This window comes from Syngnathus leptorhynchus, chromosome 5, assembly GCF_054491065.1.
Source record: "Syngnathus leptorhynchus isolate UIUO chromosome 5, UIUO_Slep, whole genome shotgun sequence".
NCBI lineage: Eukaryota > Metazoa > Chordata > Actinopteri > Syngnathiformes > Syngnathidae > Syngnathus > Syngnathus leptorhynchus.
Window position 1 is genome coordinate 17,140,130 of NC_141199.1, and position 17,028 is coordinate 17,157,157.

Consider the following 17,028-nt stretch of genomic DNA (forward strand, 5'->3'; position numbering starts at 1 on the left):
TTACACAGTGCTGTCTGATTATTTTAGTTGCTTAATCTTTATTTCAATTCCAAGTCATATATTTGCTATTTTTATTTCACCGTTTGAGGGAAAAAAAGTTCCTTGCTTTCTGTTGTTTTTAATTTATATTGTATTTTTTTTTTAATTTAAAATAACACCTGTCAACTCTGCAAATTGACCAATAAATCTTCTTTTTTTTTTTTTTTGTGCTTTGAAACCAAATATTAGAAATTTATGTAACGTGCCGCACCCCGAAAGGGATTAAGCGCTATGTGGGACATGAAATGATGTTTTAAAACAAACAAGTTCCGTGAGTATTGTGTAAGTCGCATGTATTGCGTTATATGTAAAACATTTCCAAATCTTTCCAGTCAAAAATGTCAAATCCTCTCAATAGTTGGCCCTTTCAAAACTTTCTTGGTATGATTCTACTCAACCAACGTTTTGCTTTATTTTTCGTGTGTCCTTCGTCAAATATTGTATTTTGTCGGAGAGATTTTTGGAACCTATGTATGACCTATATTGCGTAAGTCATATCTATGCTAATTATAGGTTGTGAGAATTTTTTTTTTGGGATTGAGATAAAGAACAAGTTGAACGGCTTTGATCTCGCAACTAGCCTCGACAGCTAACATGTTGCATCCTCGCAGTTCAGCTCACGAATCTCTTCAAGGTAAGACACATTCAGACGGACTGTAGCCAGATTTCATACTTTCACCGTTTTCAACTGAATCTGCCGAAAATGTCTTCCTCGTCAGCAATTTTGTCACCATGCCGGCGGAGCCTCCGGTGTACGAGGTGGCCACACCGCCGCCTTCCGCTGTGGACGCTGAAGGCTTTGACCTTTGCCCTCCGCCTTCTTACGATGCTTCAATTTTGCATCCTTCGAACCCGCCTCCCTATCAAGAAACCAGTAAGACCGCTGACCATCCGGTACCGACCGGTCTGCGATAAGTTGTGCTTTTTCATCATCGATTGTGTGTCCAGATCCGTTTCCTGTCTTCAGTCCGCCGCAGACGTCTCCGGTCGTCATCCTTCCAACCCCATTGGGTACGGAATCAATCCAAGTCACAGATGACAAGAATTCGACTTTTTATTTTGGGTGGCTTGATTTTAAATATTTATTATTAATTTTTGGGGGACAAACAGACGCAGTGGTATCCCAGCCGGCGTCAGAACAAATTTCAACCACGACCGACCTGCTGAGTTCTCCGGGGAGCGTTCAATGTCCTCACTGCCGCCGTGACGTCACCACCAAAATCCAACAAATGCCCGGGAAGAAAGCCTTCACTTTATGCTGCGTTTTGGCGCTTTCTGGGTAATTATTAGCGTGTCGGCATATTTCAACACCTTCTACAAACTTTGACTTTGCTTCCAGATTAGTTTGTGGTTTCTGCCTGATTCCTTTCATGATCGCGGACCTGTGGGATGTTCATCACTTCTGTCCTCACTGTGGAAAACATCTACACGTACACCGGAAATCTTGACTGTGGAATATTTGGACACTTTTCATGGAACTTTATCAACTTTTTTTTTTAGAAGACATCCATTTGGGACACATACCAGGAAATATTGAATTAAACGTTAAAGGGAAGAAGAAAAAAAAGCACACGCTTCGAATTGAGGTCATTGCATTCTATGAGTCCACCAATAGATGGCGCTGTGCCTTTAATAAAAGTATTTTCCAGTTTGACCTTGTCGTTAGGTAAAGTGCATTCGGCAACTATTAGCAATCGTCTTGATACGAGTAACCGCTCAGATAACAAGTTAATGAGCGACAAGACGGGCCTGATAACATTCACAAGAGGGGCCGGGCCGGGCCGGGCCGGACGGCTGCCCACTTCCGTCTTACCTTGCGACAATGGCGAGGCCGCTGCTGCCGTTGCTGCCGCTGCTGCTACTGGATTTGTCGGCTTTATGCCTCGCCGGTAGTGGCCAAGAAGCCGAAAGGCTCCCGGAGGAGGACGGAATTTTACAACTAAACAAGACAAATTTCAACGAAGCGCTGAAGGCCTACAAGCAACTACTGGTGCACTTCTGTAAGTTCTTTCATGCCTTCCTATCAAGTCACATATTTGTCATCATGAAATGAAATGCACAATTAATAATGTGGACAACCAGAGACTCAAATTGGTGTTGATGTTTCAAAAGGTTTGTTGACTTTGTCAAAATTAACGATGATTTTTGGGGGGGGGGGATTGATTGATGACGAAATCCATCCATCCATCCAAAATGGACTTCACCATTTCTGTCCGTCAGATGTTCCGCTGTCTGCAGACGGCCGTCGGTTGTCGGAAGTCTTTCAAGGAGCCGCCGGCGATCTTCAGGACTCCGACGTCAAGTTGGGGACCGTGGATGTGACCAAAGACAAAGAGCTAGCCAAAGAACTGAACGCAACAGGACCACCGAGCATCAGGCTCTACCTTTTCGGAGAGAAATTCAACTTTGTCTCTTGCCCTGGTGAGTTCCAGTTCACATACAAAATTATTATTTTTTTCCTTCTGTAACAAAACATGTTGAACAGCCCAACCCCCAAAAAAAACAATATCACAAATATTTTTTGTCTACGAGAAAATACTGACAGGTGTGGGATTCAAGTTCCTCAGAGTTCCGCTTCCATTGTGACGTGGTTGAAAAGGAGGGCGGGGCCTGCTGCTGACCTCATCACCCATCTCAGCCAATTGGGGAGCTCAAAGGAGGAGTTCAGCGTGCTCGGATTCTTTCAGGTGATCGCCATCAAACTGTCTCTGGATCAATAACATTAGTGTTATAATTAAGTATGTGTGTGTAGGAGCTGGACAGCGAGTACGTTGGGATATTTTATTCCACCGCAGTCAGTCTCCCGGACATCGGCTTTGCCGTGACGCAGAGTGATGATGTCATCAGTAAATATGATGTCACGCACGACGTGGTGCTGCTCCTTAAAGAGGTACACACAAATAACGACACACGTTTTTGGTTTGTTTTTGGAAGGTGTTATGATTGTAAGCAAGAAATTGGCTTTGGGTTCCTCACAGTCAAAGCTGATTCAGGCCTACAAGATGACGCCGCAGACCTCCGAAGTTGACTTGATGACTTTTGTCAGCGTCTACCAGATGGAGCCTGTCACAGAATACACTGGAAAGGTAGCCAAGGACGACCAAATCAAAAACCTTTTGAATCAAACTAGAAATAGTCACAAATCATGGAAATACCATTTCATTTATTCATCAGACGGCCAACCAGATCTTGTCGTCGCCCGTTCTTAGCCACGCCCTCCTTTTCGTCGACAAAGGCTCGGCCGACTTCCCCCGTCTGCACGCCGCCTTCGACGCGGCCGCCGAGGTCTTCAGAATGAAGGTAAAGCACGCAAACGCACTTATACACACAAAATCAATCTTTCCACGTGTGTCTTCAGATTTTGTTCGTACTGGTGGACGTGTCGGAGCCACGCAACGGCCGCCTGATGGAGTACTTCCGCGTGCGCGACTACGAGGCTCCTCTCGTGCGATTGGTCAACCTGACCGACCACGTGACCTACCAGCTGCCCTCGGCCGCGCCGGACGCCGACTCCATCGTGGCCTTCTGCCGGGACTACTTGGACGGCAAGGCCAAGGTACGGCCGGGCCAGTGTGTAGCGGGTGTGACGTGAAACGCAAATCAATGAGAACGTGTGTGTGTGTGTATCAGGCCAAGATGCAGAGCGAGCCCATCCCAGAAGGATGGGACCAACGTCCAGTGAAGGAACTCGTCGGAAGTACTTTTGAACAAGTTGCCTTCAACCCCAACAAGACCGTATTTGTTTTGTTTTGTGAGTACACAATGCACCACGCGGACACACAAGTCACAATTGTACTTGAAGAGGGTGTACCTAATGAAGCGACCTACGTGTCTTTCAGACGTGCCGTACAGTCCGGAGTCCCGCGCGGTGTTCCCGCTGTGGGAGGAGCTAGCAGAGGCCTTGGAGGCTCGCCACGACGTGGTGGTGGCTCGCATCGACGCGTCGGCTAACGACATCGAAATGTCGGTGCAGAACGGCTATCCGGCCTTCTGCCTGTTCCCCGCCGTCTACGCAGAGAGAGTATGATGGCAGAATAATTTCAAAGTGTGAAGCGCATTTAAATGAATCTTCTATTTGCCTTCCAGGCGGTGTTTTACACCGGTGACAGGAAGGTGAAGGCTCTGCTTGCTTTTGTTGACCGGGAGATGAAGAAAGCAGCGAAAGACAGAATCAAGGTAAACGTCCTTTTTGTGCACGTCAATAAAACGTTGGGCTGAAAATACAACTTTTTTTTTTTTTTGTGGGGATCAAAAAAAGGAGGACGATGACAGGAGCAAGTACGTGGAGGCCTTGAAAGATGAAGAAAAGAAGAAAGAGAGAAAGATCAACAAGCAGGAACTTTAGTGGAAGACAACATCAAAGCAGTTATAAAAAGAATTGTCCTGCCTGGTTTTGACTTCACAAAAAGGATGACAAAAATAGTCCACATCATTGGCTGGGAAATTGACAGAAAAGTTGCAACTACTACTAATGAGAAAAATCTTTCTTTAACTTTACTTTGAATTGGAAGTCTCTCTTTTTTTTTTTTTTATTGTGTAATATGTCAAAAATAACTGGAGCAAAGCCTTTACATTACATTGATACAAATTTTGTTTAGTGATTTAAAAAAAAAAAAAAAACTATACAATAACAGTAATGTATTTCGCAATTAAAAATGACAAACAAAAAAAACCCTGTTATTTGGAATAGTTGACACAAACAAGCCAATAACAAACAACCGGGCAGCAGTCTGTGCGTTGTGCGTGACGTCATCGCCAGGCTGCTGCTGGAGGCTGCGCACAGCGGCGGCGCACAGCTGCTTCTGTCGCCGTCTCGTCCGCTTCTCACGGCGGGGACAAGGAGCCGCGCTAAGCCGGTGGAGGTCGCTACCAGTTCGCTCGGACGGGGGGGAGGCAGGCCGTCATGGAGCCAGCGGCCGCGTACGGGGCCGCCAAAGCCGGGAAGCTTGTCTTCGACCCGGTCGCCTTCTTCACGCATCCGCGGACCATCTTGAGGCTGCTGTCGTGGGTGAGCATCTGGAAGAAGAAAAAAAAAAAGGAGGGGGGGGGGCTGCATTTCCACTCTTTGTCTCTCCCTCCTCGCATCACATTAGGTGCATCACCTAGCATGAAAACGTTTGTTAAGCAATCGATTCGGCTTCGTATTGATCGATTTCAGGATTCGACCAATAGCGTCTTTTGTCCATAGCTGCAAGCCGCCCGCATGTTCATGATGCACATGAGCAGCGGGATGCCCATTTGCACGTCATACTTCCATTTCAATATCCTACAAGCATTTTTTTTAAATATTTAAATGTATTTACTGTATTGTATATGCATACTTTCAGTTTCAAAACTGATCAAACTAATTATCACTGGTCACCAACCAATCATCTATAATGAATATATATATATTGCATTTCAATCATTTTTAAAAGACTAGTGTTAAGTTTAAAAAAAAAAGTGTTTGAGATGATTTCAAAGTAGACAGCCGTACCTGCGCAAATTTGTGACGTTCGCTCGCTGGCTTGCGGCCGGCAGGTGTTCTCCATGGTGGTGTTCAGCTGCATCGTCAACGAAGGTTACGTCAACATCGGCAGCGAGCGTCTGCTGTGCGTCTTCAACAAGAACGCCGACGCGTGCAACTTCGGGGTGACGGTGGGCGTGGCCTGCTTCTTGGCCAGCGCCTTCTTCTTGCTCCTCGACGCCGTCTTTCCGTCCTTCAGCAGCCTGACGGACAGACGGCGCGCCGTACTGCTCGACCTCATCTGCTCAGGTAAACAAAACAAACAAAAAAAATGAATTCCCAACATGGACTTGAAACCCTCATTTGAAACCGTAACTCTGACTTAAAACCTGACTTCATGAATTGAAGCCTCATCTGCAAAGCCTAACACTTGGTGTTTCTGCTCGTGCGTGCTTGAGGTGTGGCCAGCTTCCTGTGGTTCGTGGGCTTCTGCTTCTTGGTCAATCAGTGGCAGGCGACCTCACCGGACGAGCTGCCTTTGTCGCAGGGCGCCGACGCCGCCCGAGCCACCATCGCCTTCTGCTTCTTCTCCATCATCACCTGGGTCGGTCACAAGCAAGTCAAGTTTCATTAGTTGAAAGGTCACTAGGGTCCTTTTCAAATCGAAGAATCGGGAAATCACCACCCCAAAATCAAATTTTTCCTTTTGTCCATTTCCACATGAATCAACGCTAACTAACTTTGTGCGCTTACCGACAGACGGTGCTGACGCTGAGCGCCCTGCGTCGTTTCCTATCCGGCTCGCACGCCAACCTGTTCACGTGGCAGCACCTGGACGCCGCCCCCGGCCACGCCCGGGCCACGCCCTACCCGATCGTCAACGGCGCTACCATCGTGACCACCAAGCCCTACCAAGCCCCGCCCTTCACCGAGACCCTGGACCCGCAGAAGCTCACGCAGCAGCAGCACAGACCCGTAGCGCCCGCCTTCTAACGGCCGTAACTAAGGCCGTTATGTTGTTGCCATGGCAACCCGCTTTATTTGCTTTTGTGTGTTTGCGCACGCACACTTGCAGCCACACCGTGGTAGTATCTCTCACACACACGCACACACATGTACACTAAGGACGTGCGGTCAGGGGAGGCAGGTGAGGCTCTTCCTCACCTGTCATTATGACAAGTAAAAAAAAAAAAAACATAAATTGAATATTAATATTTGTCCACCGATCTTTATGTATGACTAATTTCAAACACTTTTATAGTTAAAATCGCTGGAATTGCATACAAAGGTGAAACGCTTTTTATTTTGCTGATGAGACATAAAAGCGCAGCAAAAAGGTTGAGGCAGATAGTACTTTGCCGCACCGATAGGGGGCGTACTTGAGCCAACCATTAATTAATGCTGCCCCAGTTAGAGAATGTCACAACCAAAGTACACATCTCTGTCATTTGACGCTATGTAGCAAAAAAGTGAAGTGAAGGAGGCGTTTGGGGGGATTTGATGACGTCAGTGATGATAGACGAGCCCCAGCTGTAGTCATCAGAGCTTCATGGCCAAAATGAACGAAAAGAAGGAGGACTTTTACAAACTTCTTGTGGCGATGGATCGGTGCATGGACTTCATCTACAAATAAAGGTAAGACCACAAACTGTGTGTGTACGTAGAATGCTGATGAGATACGAAATCATCAGTATTGATTGACCCTTTTGGGTTTATACATATTTGTAAATGCCTCACCGCACGTCACTGACGTACACACACACACAAGCATGTTCTTTTAGTGTAGAAGACACATTACAAAAGGACATTTGTAGCGGAAAGTTTTTCCTCGGCTCACTTTGTGATTGACGAGCAGCAACAGAGGGACATGGCGGCAAGGCAATTGAAAAAATGGTAGGCCAGCGGCTTCCTGAATGTTCTGCTCCATGTGAAATATTTGTCATTTTAATATTTGATTGTGATATGCTCAAATGTATGTATTAAAAAATGAAGAAAAAAAAGTCAATAAAACCAGCAACACCATCAAATTAACGCTCACAGCCTTTGTGATTGACATAAAATTTGCCACAAAGAAACCTTTAGTTTCTTTTGGTTGCTTTCTTTTTATTTGCTTTGGAGATCACGACTGACCTACATAATGTTCTCCAATACAAAGTGTCAAATGATGACAGACGTTTGCTTGATACAAATGAAAATGAAGCGAAAGCTGTGGCGCTAAATTGGTATTTGTGCTACGTGAGCTCCCCCTAGTGGCGACTGACGTGCATTTCACTTTGACCTTCCAGAGGAACAGTTAGAAATAGACCTGAAACATTTGAGGCCTTCAACGACGTCATTTGTCCTGATGTCCACAATTCTCGACAGCCCGCAACAGAATGCCGAGCGCTCACAAAAGTCCCGTTCGTGTTTGGAGAAGGACACAAACTGCTTCATCCAAACATGTCCACGCAGGAAGCAGAGTTGGACCTTCAAAGTATTTTCGCTTTCTTACGCGCTTGGAAGTCGCGCGTTTTGCTCTTAATGGACTTGATGAGTAGCGACAAGCTGGCGTCCCTCGAGGGCTCGGCATCTGCGGGTTCTGTGGGCGTGGCGTGGCGGTCGCTTTGATCTCCGGGCGCCTCGCGAGCCCCATCGTGGTCTTGTTTGTGCGCTTCCTCTCGGCGCCGTCGCTTCTCATCCAGGATGCTCTGCGTGGCCCGCGTGCGCTTGTAGCTCGGGTGCGACGGGTCCAGATTGAACAGGTGGGACGTGAAGACTGCCTGGAAGCGAGGGTCCGAAACGTCCACCTGCAAGCGGATAAACGTCACGACGTGCGCTCGATGGCGGCGACGGCGGCGGCTGGCGGAACTCTGACCTGGAAGTTGTCGTCGTCTGGCACGTTTCCGTTCTTGATCAACTTTTTCTTCTTCTTCTTGCTCAAGTTCTGCTGCTCCACCAACTTGTCGTAGTTGAAATGTTTGTGCCTCTCGTCCTCGTCGTCCTCGTCCATCAGCAGGGACATCTCGGCCTGAACGAACGCACGCAATACATTGTGATAAAACGAACAAAAACATATTGAAGCACATTCACGAGCGTGCGTGTGAAACCTTGTGTTGGTCCACAAGTTGCTGTTCTTCTACTGTACGCTCTTCTCCATCCTGGTTTTTCTTCTTCTTCTTCTTCTTATCTTTGGTCTTGCCTTCTGAGGAACATCAGCGGGAAGTTGTCACGACTCGAACGCAAGCCTGGGCCCACGTGCGCGCTAGCTAAACCTCACCCTTAGAAGAGAGTTCCTGGCGGAAGAACGGGTCGTTGAAGTCCACGGGGTCGGGAAGGGAGTCGTCGCTCAGCTGGGCGTCCTGGCGGAGAGCGCACGTTAACGTGTTGGTCGGCTAGGCGCTAACTATGCTAACGGGCTGACCTCGTTTTGGGCTTTCTTGCTGATCTTCTTGGCCGCCTTCTTGTCTCGTTTCTTCTGCAGGAATTCCTCCCAGGGCGTGGGCTGTTGCTGCTTCTGCTCCAGCTTCTTCTTCACCAGCTGCTCTGTGGTCTCCTTCAGGCCTGGAGGAGCAAAGCACAGCACAATATGAAACGTCCACCTCAGACCTTTGAAATAGGCATTCAAAGTCGCCTTTCGGGCTCGTCGACCTACCCGGCACCCAGGTGACCTCCATCTCCATCTTTTGGTCCTCCTGCTGCTCTTTGTTATTCTTGTCGTGGAGGCCTTGCAACAGCCGCTGGTACTTCTCCAACTGATCCTGGCCCTTGCTCCCCTTGCCTTCCTGCTCACCTTCGTCCTCCTCCTTCTCCTCCTCAGCGTCGGCGTCCTCGCTTTCGCTGGACGATGACGCCAAATAGGCCTTGAAGTCCATGTCCAGAAGCTCGCTTTTATTGAACTTCCTGTGGAGGGCGCTCACACGCTCCGGGTCCGTCTCGTCCCAGGTCAGGTCCACCTGAATGCACCACATCGGGCTGACTGAGCGATAGACCTCCCACAATTTGGGCGACTTCCTGTGATGTCACAGTGTGGACGCCGCCTCCCGGCCCCCCGCAACTACCTTGGAGGTTGCGCTGGCTGACGAAGTGAAAAGTTTGGGCGTATACGTCGCCAAGTTGACATCGGTCGCCACCTCTTTGGGAGGGTCCTCGAACGTCATGTCATCGGGGATGAACCTGAACGGTAGCCATTAAAGCAGATAGCCTAGCCTAGCCTAGCATGTGCGCAAAGTATTATTAGTTGCCGCGACGTACCTTAGATCCAGTACGGAGCAGCTGCTCTCGTACTCAAAGCCGTCACACTCCTGGTAGATTTGGGCGGCGGTGGCGGCCGAGTCGCACTCGGCCACGGCGTAGAAGTACTTGAGACGCTTGAACTGGTAGTCGCGCTTCTTCTCTCGGTACGACCTGCCCACACGTCGCTGCGTCATCCAACCGCCAAAAACATTTGCTGTGCTAGCAGCATCACGGCCTTCGGGAGAAGGTCACCTGTCCTCTTGGGTGTCGTCCTCGGAATCATCAGGCAGCGCTCGGAGCTCCGGCGGGCCCTGGGACTCCTCCATCTGGAGTCTTTCCTTGCCAAACTCTGACGGGTAAATCTGCAGCGGTCAAAGCAAATTTTGAAATACCGCAGCTCAATTCGATCACCATCAGGCCGAGCGGACTCACCTTGACGGAGAGCACGGCGCCCCCTTCGGGTTTGAAGGAGTTAAGTATGGCCAGCAGGTCTTTTGCCTTCAGCCGGTCCCAGTCCACGTTGCAGACGGCCAGCCGGCGCCAAATCTGCAAGAGGCGACGAGCTCAGACCTCCGGTCGACACGAGCCGCTTCGGACCGGGCTGACCTTCTCGCTGCGCTCGGCGTCCTTGCAGAGTTCGCCCCAGTCGTGCTGGATCTCCTCGTCCTCGCGCTGCAGTAAGTCCTCAGCTTCGTCCTCCTCGTCCGAGCTGGTCTCCACGTTACCTTTGCCGCGAGCCAGGTCCGGACCGCTGTCATCGGAGGAATCCAGGCCCGACTCCTCGTCCTCGTCTGACGAGCCAGCTTCGTTTTCATCTTCATCACCTGAGCAGACTCGAGCGTTAGTTGACATCCGTGCAACAAAATGGGCGGAGAAGACCCCAAATGTATTTTTTAATATAATCGGTTGAGGCTTCCTCACTTGTCTTGACTTCATCGTCGGAGATCTGGTAGAAGCGTCGGAGGTCCTCAGCGGTGGAGTGTTGGACGGGTCGTCCCCGCTTGTCCACCGTGGATTTGGTTTTAAAGCGCTCGTCATGGAACATGGACGTAAAGCGCTTGTCGATGGAGATCTTTTGCTGGCGGTCGGGCATTTCCCAGAATCGAGGGTCCCGCTTGACGCGCGAGAAACGTTCGTCCGCCGGCGCCGCATCTTCCTTCTTTGCGCCTGACATGACAGCCACCTCTCTAAGCTGCAACCTTTCTGAAATCCAAATGCCAACACTGTCAATTGCCGCTTTTTCATCGTACACTTGCAAATAAGACTGCAAAATACATACGGAGAAACTTGAGTGCTGTATTGTTGTTGTTGTTGTTGTTCGACACAAAATGGCGGTCGGCAGCGTAAACACGGGCGGGCAAGGAACTAAAAAAAAAAGCGATACTGATGAAAATGAAACTTATGGAATCCTGGAAAAGAAACTACTCGTATAAAGATTTAAAATATTGCCTGACTTCTTAGCTGAACCTTCTCGTCGCGGCACACGTGTTTTCCCACCATGCAACGCGACACGGCACTTCCTGGACCAAAGACTACGGAGAGCAAAAAGGGACGGAAAGGACAATGCCAAGCAAGAATGGCAGTGTTTTGACTAAAAAGGTGCCAACGTTGTCAGAGAGGCTGGAAAGGTAAGACGAAGAATTAATCAAACGACTATGAGCAAACAATCAAGGGGAGGAGAAGGGAAAACGTTTTTGTCAAAGAGTCGGCAGGATTGGAGCCATGTTTGCCATTTCGTGCATCACACAGCGCCCCCTAGCAGCACGGCGGCCGACGCAAATCACCATTCCGCCGGTTTGAGGATTCGGGTGTCATGCACGCCCGCCTTTATCCCGCCTGCGCGAGCCACGTGAGTAATTTCACGATCACGCTAGCGACATAATCCCACGCGCGCAACACGCCTTCCCGACTCTGACCAGCCGTGCAGATGTTGACGCCGCGCCGGGCCGGGCCGGGCCGGGCCGGGCCGCCCGGCCGGCCGACTGTCCGCACGGAAGCACACCCTCACGCACGCACTTTAATATGCGACAATGCCCAACTTTCTGAATTCAGACATTGCACGTTTTATTGTTCTGCAGTTTCAGTATTATTTTCCCAATATAAAAGAAATAAGCAAAAAATAATGTGCCTTTGTGAAGTGGAATTGAAGGCGTCACGAACCTGCTGTGTGTATCTTTGTTGCATGTTTTGTTTGTGTGACTGCCTGATTTTGTTTGTGGGGATGAGAGTGTGTGTGCATCTTTGACCGTGTGTGCGTGTACGTGCGTGATCTGTAATATTCCAATGGGGATTAATGGATGTCGGTGGCACGTCAGCGGCCCTCGGCATCTGTTTGGGCATCAACAACATGACGAGCAGAAAATGAGCCCTGACAAAAAGTCCATCTCCTGCACGCTCGCATTCAAAGAGTGATGAGGCGGCGGACATGGGGCGTGATTTCTTTGGTGATCTTCAACATTCAAGTTCAAGCAATGTTTTCCACGTGAGAAACGATGCTGTCGCCTTTTCCTCTCTGTCAATCACGTGTGCACGCATGCATGCGATCCAACATCAGGATTCAGGCCAGTCGACAGATTTACCGCTGCCCTGCATTGCTCTCATGTCGCCGCCCCTCTTGAGCCCATCGCACTAATCGCCCCCCCTTCCCCCTCCCCTCTCCCTCAACCTTGTTTACCCCTCAAAGCGGCATGCGTGAGCAGAACGCCATCAGATCCTCATCATTTGCACGGGCAGCATGCGCGGCCTCCTGGAGAGCAGCTGGCGCCGCTTCGGCCCGGCGGGCCGCGGCTCCTACGACTGGGTGACCCCGGCGCCCTCTGCGCGTGACCAACAGGTGAGCGCGACCTGCCTGACACTTGCACGACATACCCGCTTTCGCATATTCGTGCATTTTTTTCCCCCCCGCAAATTTCTACTAGCCAATTAAAGTAACTTGCAATCTAACTAAAAGGTGTTCAAGTTACTTTTAAAAGAAAGTATCTATCTAGTGGAAGTGTTTCTATCAGTCGAGACAGACAGACAGACAGACAAACAGACAGAGCACTCTGGTGCAATCGAGGCTCTCGTCTTATCTGGTGTCGCCAGATCAGAGCGGGCGTTGATAGCTTGAGATGAGAAGATTTGCAGATCCTCATCAGCGAGGATCAGCAAGCGTAGTCACAGGTCAGTCCGACAAATAGCAACTCGCTCCGACAATCCAAAGTATAAAAACAAGCCGGCCAGCTACGGGCTCGGTTGACCTCCCCATCATAAAGTCCAGGAAGACTAAAACCAGAAGGAAACCAATGAATGCGGTTCACTGAAGCTGTCAACGATTTTCACGCACGCAGGGCTTCAATTGGAATGACCTGGGCGACGACAGGAAGTACGAGCTTCTGCTGTACGTGGTCTTGCCGGCGCTGGCGGTCCTGCTGCTGGTGCCGCTGGCGGTCTCCGTCTGCCGTCGCTGCCGGGCCTCCGCCTCCCAGCTGGGATTGACCAAGGTGATCGCGCTGGACCCGCAGGATGCCCAATTGCTGTCGTCGTTGAGCCGCGGCGCCGAGCGCCACGCCAGCACCAGCTCCACGGGCTCGGACGGGGTCTTCGTCATGGTCTACCTGCCGCCGCCCTACGAGGAGACCCTCAGCAAGATCACCCGGGCCGCCAGCCTCGGCAGCTCCAAGGACGCAGAGTCCATCAAGATCGAGGATCTGGAGGCCAAGCTTTGCCCGGAGATCAGGTCCAGCGGTCGCTACGTGTGACGAGGATCTCAAATTGCTTCCAGAACTACTACCTTGACTTAGGAGTTTCATTTGTTTTGTAACCAAAGTCGAATAGCAAACAACTTGCAGAGTGGACCCCCAGCTATTTGTGGTAGACAGGGACCGTGTGTGGGCTCAGCTTGTTTGTGTTCTTCTGCCCTCTGCTGGCCAACAGTCAAAATAAAAAAATCCCCATGAAAACTTAGCAAAGTGATGATCAATTTGCCGCACACCTGTGAAATGAATTATTGGTGTATGTGTTTTGGAATTCACATGATTTGTTTCTGAAATACGTATACATCAAAAATGAAAGACCTCAAATGTGTAGATGAAATGTAAGATTATTTTAATGTACAATCATATGAAAAATGTAAAATTCCCATTGTGGGGCCGGAAATGAATAAATCAAAAATACAAAAAAAGGCATAAGAAATCTCTGCAATATTTTTAAAATAACTCACTTTAATAAGAATTTCCTTTCATTCAATCACAATTTACCAATTATTTATGAAAATGTGTTTTTATGACTACCTTTTTGAAGTAGTCCATATGAACCAATTGTGTCATGAGATCAATGAATTTAAAAAAATGAAGGGGGCGTCATGAAAGACGCAACGGACCACATGAGGCCCGCCGGCCTTACCTTTCTCAAATTGGAACGGGACGGCACAAGCAGCCCATCAAGAGAAAGACAAGCACTTGATTGGTGGGAATCTGCCATGCATTTTTATTGAAGAAGCATGAGGAAGAAGAAGAAGAAAAAAAACGATGAAATACATTCCAGCAAAGCTCCGGTAGGCCCTCGCTCAAATCAAACATGTCTCTTGCTCTTGCTGTTGTTGAAAATGCGTCCGCCGCTCGATCAACCGCATCCGTCAAAGTAATGGCTGGCATGGTAACACTGGCTGCTGGCTGTGCGGAATATATTCCTGTTGAAGAGGAAAATACAAATCAAAAAAATACAAATACTACACTTGGACTCAAAGCAATTATGTCAATCAAGCAAAATGGGCGTGACCATTCCGTCGTGATCGAAAATTCCCGGCACCAACCTTCGTGCAGTCAGACGGAAAAAAAAACTTTTGTCAACTAACACACGTAAGTAAGCCATGAAAAAAAAAACGTTTGAACTTCCTAATACTTCAGTCTCCTTAAATCCATTGAATTAGCAATGTGCATCAGAAGACAAAAAAGTTGTCACTTACATCCAGTACCGACTTTTCACAAAGCATGCTACGTCATCGGTGATGTCGTCATCGATGAACGCTTGAATTGGGGAAAAAGGAAAGTAGTACATTTCAGGTTCAGAAACATGCAGTTCAGTTCGCCGTATTTGTGAGACACCTTTTGGGGCCTCGATCTGATGACCTACCTCTGCAGGATGTAATGCAGAAGTTCCTTGTCCAAGGATCACCTGAGAAGCAGAAATCCTTGTCTGACAGCTGGAAGAGTCCGTAATAAGTGTTGTGTTCTGAAACCTGGCGCCGGCGTCGCCGCACGCCTCCGCTGGCTGCCTCTTCTGAGCTCCACAATCCATCTATGTGCTTCTTCAGCGCCTCAATCTCGACCTGCTGCGCTATTTCGATTGCTTCGGAGTCAGGGAATTCTATCGGAAATTCGAGCGACTCACGGTTGATTGTTGCGTCAGCATCTATTGTGAGGCTGGTGGTTGCCTGTATGAGGGTGTTTGTTGTGCTGTCGGCTGGTGCTAGCGGTGCAGAGGCGATAAGAGTGTTGGTTGCTTCTAGTGGTGCAGGGGCTATTGTTTCGAGTGGTGCAGGGGCTCTTGTGCTGTCGGCTGGTGCTGGTGGGCCAGGGGCTGTTGTGCTGTCGGCTGGTGCTAGCGGTGGAGGTGCGATAGTGGTGTCGGTTGGTGCTGGTGGGGCAGGGGCTGTTGTGCTGTCGGCTGGTGCTGGTGGGGCAGGGGCTGTTGTGCTGTCGGCTGGTGCTAGCGGTGCAGGGGCGATAGGAGTGTTGGTTGATTCTAGTGGTGCAGGGGCTATTGTTTCGAGTGGTGCAGGGGCTGTTGTGCTGTCGGCTGGTGCTGGTGGGCCAGGGGCTGTTGTGCTGTCGGCTGGTGCTAGCGGTGCAGGTGCGATAGTGGTGTCGGTTGGTGCTGGTGGGGCAGGGGCTGTTGTGCCGTCGGCTGGTGCTGGTGGGGCAGGGGCTGTTGTGCCGTCGGCTGGTGCCGGTGGGCCAGGGGCTGTTGTGCCGTCGGCTGGTGCCGGTGGGCCAGGGGCTGTTGTGCCGTCGGCTGGTGCCGGTGGGGCAGGGGCTGTTGTGCCGTCGGCTGGTGCCGGTGGGGCAGGGGCTGTTGTGCCGTCGGCTGGTGCCGGTGGGGCAGGGGCTGTTGTGCCGTCGGCTGGTGCCGGTGGGCCAGGGGCTGTTGTGCCGTCGGCTGGTGCCGGTGGGCCAGGGGCTGTTGTGCTGTCGGCTGGTGCCGGTGGGGCAGGGGCTGTTGTGCTGTCGGCTGGTGCCGGTGGGGCAGGGGCTGTTGTGCTGTCGGCTGGTGCCGGTGGGGCAGGGGCTGTTGTGCTGTCGGCTGGTGCCGGTGGGGCAGGGGCTGTTGTGCCGTCGGCTGGTGCTGGTGGGGCAGGGGCTGTTGTGCCGTCGGCTGGTGCCGGTGGGGCAGGGGCTGTTGTGCCGTCGGCTGGTGCCGGTGGGCCAGGGGCTGTTGTGCTGTCGGCTGGTGCCGGTGGGGCAGGGGCTGTTGTGCTGTCGGCTGGTGCCGGTGGGGCAGGGGCTGTTGTGCTGTCGGCTGGTGCCGGTGGGGCAGGGGCTGTTGTGCTGTCGGCTGGTGCCGGTGGGGCAGGGGCTGTTGTGCTGTCGGCTGGTGCCGGTGGGGCAGGGGCTGTTGTGCTGTCGGCTGGTGCCGGTGGGGCAGGGGCTGTTGTGCTGTCGGTTGGTGCTGCTGGTGCAGGGGCTATCGTGGTGTTGGTTGATTCTAGTGGTGCAGGGGCGATAGTGGTGTTGGTTGCTTCTAGTGGTGCAGGGGCTATTGTGCTGTTGGTTGGTGCTACTGGTGCAGGGGCGATTGTGGTGTTAGTTGTTTCTAGCGGTGGAGGGGCTATTGTGGTGTCGGTTGGGGCTACTGGTGCAGGGGCTCTTGTGGTGTTGGTTGTTTCTAGCGGTGCAGGTGCAATAGTGGTGTTGGTTGGTGCTGGTGGGGCAGGGGCTATTGTGCTGTCGGTTGATGCTACTGGTGCAGGGGCTATCGTGGTGTTGGTTGATTCTAGTGGTGCAGGGGCAATAGTGGTGTTGGTTGCTTCTAGTGGTGCAGGGGCGATCGTGGTGTTGGTTGATTCTAGTGGTGCAGGGGCTATTGTTTCGAGTGGTGCAGGGGCTCTTGTGGTGTTGGTTGTTTCTAGCGGCGCAGGGGCTATTGTGGTGTTGGTTGGTGCTGGTGGGGCAGGGACTATTGTGCTGGTGGTTGTTTCTAGTGGTGCAGGGGCTATTGTGCTGTTGGTTGGTGCTACTGGTGCAGGGGCGATAGTGGTGTTGGTTGATTCTAGTGGTGCAGGGGCTATTGTGGTGTTGGTTGGTGCTGGTGGGGCAGGGGCTATTGTGCTGTTGGTTGTTTCTAGTGGTGCA

General features: G+C 50.7%; 5 protein-coding genes and 1 long non-coding RNA gene across 13 annotated transcripts; 4 read left to right on the forward strand and 2 right to left on the reverse strand.

Annotated features, from left to right (window-relative positions):
* The first annotated feature begins 524 nt into the window (after positions 1-524).
* LOC147057398 (lipopolysaccharide-induced tumor necrosis factor-alpha factor homolog) lies at positions 525-1,635 on the forward strand. Its single transcript, XM_085913170.1, has 5 exons — positions 525-673; positions 759-913; positions 988-1,050; positions 1,150-1,318; positions 1,379-1,635. The coding sequence occupies exons 2-5, from the start codon at positions 772-774 to the stop codon at positions 1,485-1,487; spliced, it is 483 nt and encodes a 160-aa protein (XP_085769296.1). The 5' UTR covers positions 525-673; positions 759-771; the 3' UTR covers positions 1,488-1,635.
* A 74-nt stretch (positions 1,636-1,709) lies between these two features.
* LOC147057399 (protein disulfide-isomerase) lies at positions 1,710-4,717 on the forward strand. 2 transcript variants are annotated; one of them, XM_085913152.1, is made up of 11 exons: positions 1,710-2,039; positions 2,260-2,460; positions 2,572-2,726; positions 2,792-2,929; positions 3,018-3,125; positions 3,214-3,339; positions 3,398-3,595; positions 3,670-3,790; positions 3,879-4,060; positions 4,126-4,215; positions 4,298-4,717. In XM_085913152.1, the coding sequence occupies exons 1-11, from the start codon at positions 1,862-1,864 to the stop codon at positions 4,382-4,384; spliced, it is 1,584 nt and encodes a 527-aa protein (XP_085769278.1). In that variant the 5' UTR covers positions 1,710-1,861; the 3' UTR covers positions 4,385-4,717. The 2 variants fall into 2 exon arrangements, with proteins under 2 accessions (XP_085769278.1, XP_085769279.1); XM_085913153.1 differs by having other exon boundaries at positions 2,599-2,726; positions 4,298-4,716.
* LOC147057400 (uncharacterized) lies at positions 4,482-6,508 on the reverse strand. Of its 2 annotated transcripts, none has more exons than XR_015066133.1 (4): positions 6,239-6,508; positions 5,880-6,085; positions 5,516-5,786; positions 4,482-5,055 (listed from the first exon to the last, which is right to left on the reverse strand). It is a non-coding gene; the product is annotated as an uncharacterized LOC147057400 (long non-coding RNA). The 2 variants fall into 2 exon arrangements; XR_015066134.1 differs by having other exon boundaries at positions 4,482-5,141.
* LOC147057401 (synaptogyrin-3-like) lies at positions 4,863-6,686 on the forward strand. The gene is made up of 4 exons (XM_085913165.1): positions 4,863-5,047; positions 5,560-5,794; positions 5,944-6,089; positions 6,245-6,686. Exons 1-4 carry the CDS (start codon positions 4,943-4,945, stop codon positions 6,476-6,478), a joined length of 720 nt encoding a protein of 239 aa, XP_085769291.1. The 5' UTR covers positions 4,863-4,942; the 3' UTR covers positions 6,479-6,686.
* An 848-nt stretch (positions 6,687-7,534) lies between these two features.
* Positions 7,535-11,383, reverse strand: esf1 (ESF1 nucleolar pre-rRNA processing protein). 4 transcript variants are annotated; one of them, XM_085913149.1, is made up of 14 exons: positions 11,152-11,378; positions 10,977-11,062; positions 10,619-10,900; positions 10,304-10,521; positions 10,130-10,243; positions 9,950-10,059; positions 9,716-9,868; positions 9,523-9,637; positions 9,117-9,417; positions 8,886-9,025; positions 8,742-8,823; positions 8,572-8,666; positions 8,340-8,492; positions 7,535-8,271 (listed from the first exon to the last, which is right to left on the reverse strand). In XM_085913149.1, the coding sequence occupies exons 3-14, from the start codon at positions 10,869-10,871 to the stop codon at positions 7,954-7,956; spliced, it is 2,052 nt and encodes a 683-aa protein (XP_085769275.1). In that variant the 5' UTR covers positions 10,872-10,900; positions 10,977-11,062; positions 11,152-11,378; the 3' UTR covers positions 7,535-7,953. The 4 variants fall into 4 exon arrangements, with proteins under 4 accessions (XP_085769275.1, XP_085769277.1, XP_085769274.1 ...); XM_085913151.1 differs by having other exon boundaries at positions 8,572-8,663; positions 10,977-11,383; XM_085913148.1 differs by having other exon boundaries at positions 10,977-11,378.
* smim28 (small integral membrane protein 28) lies at positions 10,658-13,856 on the forward strand. 3 transcript variants are annotated; one of them, XM_085913167.1, is made up of 3 exons: positions 10,658-12,179; positions 12,381-12,530; positions 13,027-13,856. In XM_085913167.1, exons 2-3 carry the CDS (start codon positions 12,432-12,434, stop codon positions 13,435-13,437), a joined length of 510 nt encoding a protein of 169 aa, XP_085769293.1. In that variant the 5' UTR covers positions 10,658-12,179; positions 12,381-12,431; the 3' UTR covers positions 13,438-13,856. The 3 variants fall into 3 exon arrangements, with proteins under 3 accessions (XP_085769293.1, XP_085769294.1, XP_085769295.1); XM_085913168.1 differs by having other exon boundaries at positions 10,658-11,546; XM_085913169.1 differs by having other exon boundaries at positions 10,658-11,325.
* Positions 13,857-17,028: the final 3,172 nt, after the last annotated feature.

What these genes read in the sequence shown, in the direction of transcription:
- LOC147057398 (XM_085913170.1), top strand. Translation starts at nt 772, where the DNA reads ATGCCGGCGGAGCCTCCGGTGTACGAGGTGGCCACACCGCCGCCTTCC. An exon ending in GCCTCCCTATCAAGAAACCA is followed by an intron (nt 914 to 987) that starts GTAAGACCGCTG and finishes TTGTGTGTCCAG; the next exon opens with ATCCGTTTCCTGTCTTCAGT. An exon ending in CATCCTTCCAACCCCATTGG is followed by an intron (nt 1,051 to 1,149) that starts GTACGGAATCAA and finishes GGGGACAAACAG; the next exon opens with ACGCAGTGGTATCCCAGCCG.
- smim28 (XM_085913167.1), top strand. Translation starts at nt 12,432, where the DNA reads ATGCGCGGCCTCCTGGAGAGCAGCTGGCGCCGCTTCGGCCCGGCGGGC. An exon ending in CCTCTGCGCGTGACCAACAG is followed by an intron (nt 12,531 to 13,026) that starts GTGAGCGCGACC and finishes TCACGCACGCAG; the next exon opens with GGCTTCAATTGGAATGACCT.
- LOC147057399 (XM_085913152.1), top strand. Translation starts at nt 1,862, where the DNA reads ATGGCGAGGCCGCTGCTGCCGTTGCTGCCGCTGCTGCTACTGGATTTG. An exon ending in GCGTGCTCGGATTCTTTCAG is followed by an intron (nt 2,727 to 2,791) that starts GTGATCGCCATC and finishes ATGTGTGTGTAG; the next exon opens with GAGCTGGACAGCGAGTACGT. An exon ending in TCACAGAATACACTGGAAAG is followed by an intron (nt 3,126 to 3,213) that starts GTAGCCAAGGAC and finishes TTTATTCATCAG; the next exon opens with ACGGCCAACCAGATCTTGTC.
- LOC147057401 (XM_085913165.1), top strand. Translation starts at nt 4,943, where the DNA reads ATGGAGCCAGCGGCCGCGTACGGGGCCGCCAAAGCCGGGAAGCTTGTC. An exon ending in TCTTGAGGCTGCTGTCGTGG is followed by an intron (nt 5,048 to 5,559) that starts GTGAGCATCTGG and finishes TGCGGCCGGCAG; the next exon opens with GTGTTCTCCATGGTGGTGTT. An exon ending in GCTCGACCTCATCTGCTCAG is followed by an intron (nt 5,795 to 5,943) that starts GTAAACAAAACA and finishes TGCGTGCTTGAG; the next exon opens with GTGTGGCCAGCTTCCTGTGG.
- esf1 (XM_085913149.1), bottom strand. Translation starts at nt 10,871, where the DNA reads ATGTCAGGCGCAAAGAAGGAAGATGCGGCGCCGGCGGACGAACGTTTC. An exon ending in GACGACACCCAAGAGGACAG is followed by an intron (nt 9,869 to 9,949) that starts GTGACCTTCTCC and finishes ACGTGTGGGCAG; the next exon opens with GTCGTACCGAGAGAAGAAGC. An exon ending in TGCTCCGTACTGGATCTAAG is followed by an intron (nt 9,638 to 9,715) that starts GTACGTCGCGGC and finishes GCTACCGTTCAG; the next exon opens with GTTCATCCCCGATGACATGA.